General features: G+C 38.2%; 1 protein-coding gene across 1 annotated transcript; it reads left to right on the top strand.

The window, feature by feature from the left end:
• Positions 1-379: 379 nt before the first annotated feature.
• LOC125494692 (uncharacterized) lies at positions 380-1,138 on the top strand. Its single transcript, XM_048638404.1, has one exon. The coding sequence runs from the start codon at positions 380-382 to the stop codon at positions 1,136-1,138; it is 759 nt and encodes a 252-aa protein (XP_048494361.1).
• The last annotated feature ends 280 nt before the right edge of the window (positions 1,139-1,418 follow it).

Here is a 1,418-nt window from a genome sequence, read left to right as displayed (position 1 = left end):
AGGTTTCTCTCAAGGTACTCTCCCATTCAAGTACCTGGGAGTGCCTATATATTCTAAGAAGCTGTCTGCTACTGAATGTCAGGTGCTTGTGGAGAAAATGGCTTCTAGAATAAGGGTGTGGAGTAGTAGGCACTTGTCCTATGCAGGGAGAGTGCAACTAATTAACTCTGTGCTCATAAGTATACACATGTATTGGGCACAGGTGTTTGTTCTTCCCAAGAAAGTTCTTAATGAGATTACAGGTATCTGCAGAGCATTTCTGTGGTATGGGACTTACTATAGCAGTAAACCTGGAAGGGTCAAATGAGACGACATCTGCAAGCCTAAAAGTGAAGGGGGTCTAGGTATTAGAGATATTCATAAGTGGAATAAAGCTGCTATGGCTAGATATGTGTGGGCTTTGGCTACCAAGCAGGACAACTTATGGATCAAATGGGTCCATGCTGTGTATATCAAAGAGGAGAACTGGTGGGATTACAGACATCCAGTAGGATGTAGCTGGTATTGGAAACAAGTGTGTGAGGTAAAAGAGTATCTGAAAACCAAAATTTCTCTTCAGGACCTCACTGGAGTGCAGAAGTATAGCCTCAAAGGCATATATGCAAAGCTATGTGTGGAAGGTGATCATGTTGATTGGGACAAGTTTGTTTGGAATAGAATCTCTATTCCAAAGCACAGAGCTATTACTTGGCTAATAATGAAAAACAGGCTAAATACAGCTGACAGATTACTGAAATATGGCTTAATACATGATGATACTTGTCAACTTTGCTCCACAGGAAGAGAAACACATGAACACTTGTTCTTCCAATGTGATTATTCCAGGAAGTGTATTGATTTATTGAGGTCTTGGCTGGGTATGGTGAGTCATCAGTATGACTTCCAAAGAACAGTAAGATTTTGGAAAAATAGCAGAATTTCATGTTTCAAGAAAAAAGTTTTGGCTGCTGTATTAAAAGCTGGTGTGTACTTCATATGGTGGGCTAGAAATGAGGCAGTGTGGAATCTTGTTGGCTGGAGGCCTGCTCAGATTGTTCAAAGAGTGAAAAGCTTAATCATACTTAGGATTAATACTGTCATTCCTAAGAAAACTTCTACTGCTAATAGAGCTTGGTTTGAATTGTTAAAGAGTAGATAAATGGCTTTGTATTCAGTTGTTTCCTTTGGTTGTTTGTAGTCTATTTGGTTGTTTCCCTTCCTTGTAGTTTAGGGGGTCCAACCTAGTTGGTTCGCCTTCTCTTGGAAGTGGTTTAGGTTGTAAAAGGTTTGGTTTAAGCAATAAATCTCAACTTATCTAGCAAAAAAAAAAAAAAAAAAAAAAATTATTCATGATTACACCTTGTAAGAGACTTTCATCTAATTAATCAACTTCTTAAAGTTATACTCCAATGATTCTAGAAAACAGTATGGTTAATTAT

The sequence above is a fragment of the Beta vulgaris genome, chromosome 2, assembly GCF_026745355.1.
Source record: "Beta vulgaris subsp. vulgaris cultivar EL10 chromosome 2, EL10.2, whole genome shotgun sequence".
Lineage (NCBI taxonomy): Eukaryota > Viridiplantae > Streptophyta > Magnoliopsida > Caryophyllales > Amaranthaceae > Beta > Beta vulgaris.
Note: the sequence above shows the minus strand (reverse complement) of the source record. Positions and strands in the feature narration are given on the sequence as shown.

Coding starts and splice junctions, on each gene's coding strand:
- LOC125494692 (XM_048638404.1), top strand. CDS start 380: ATGGCTAGATATGTGTGGGCTTTGGCTACCAAGCAGGACAACTTATGG.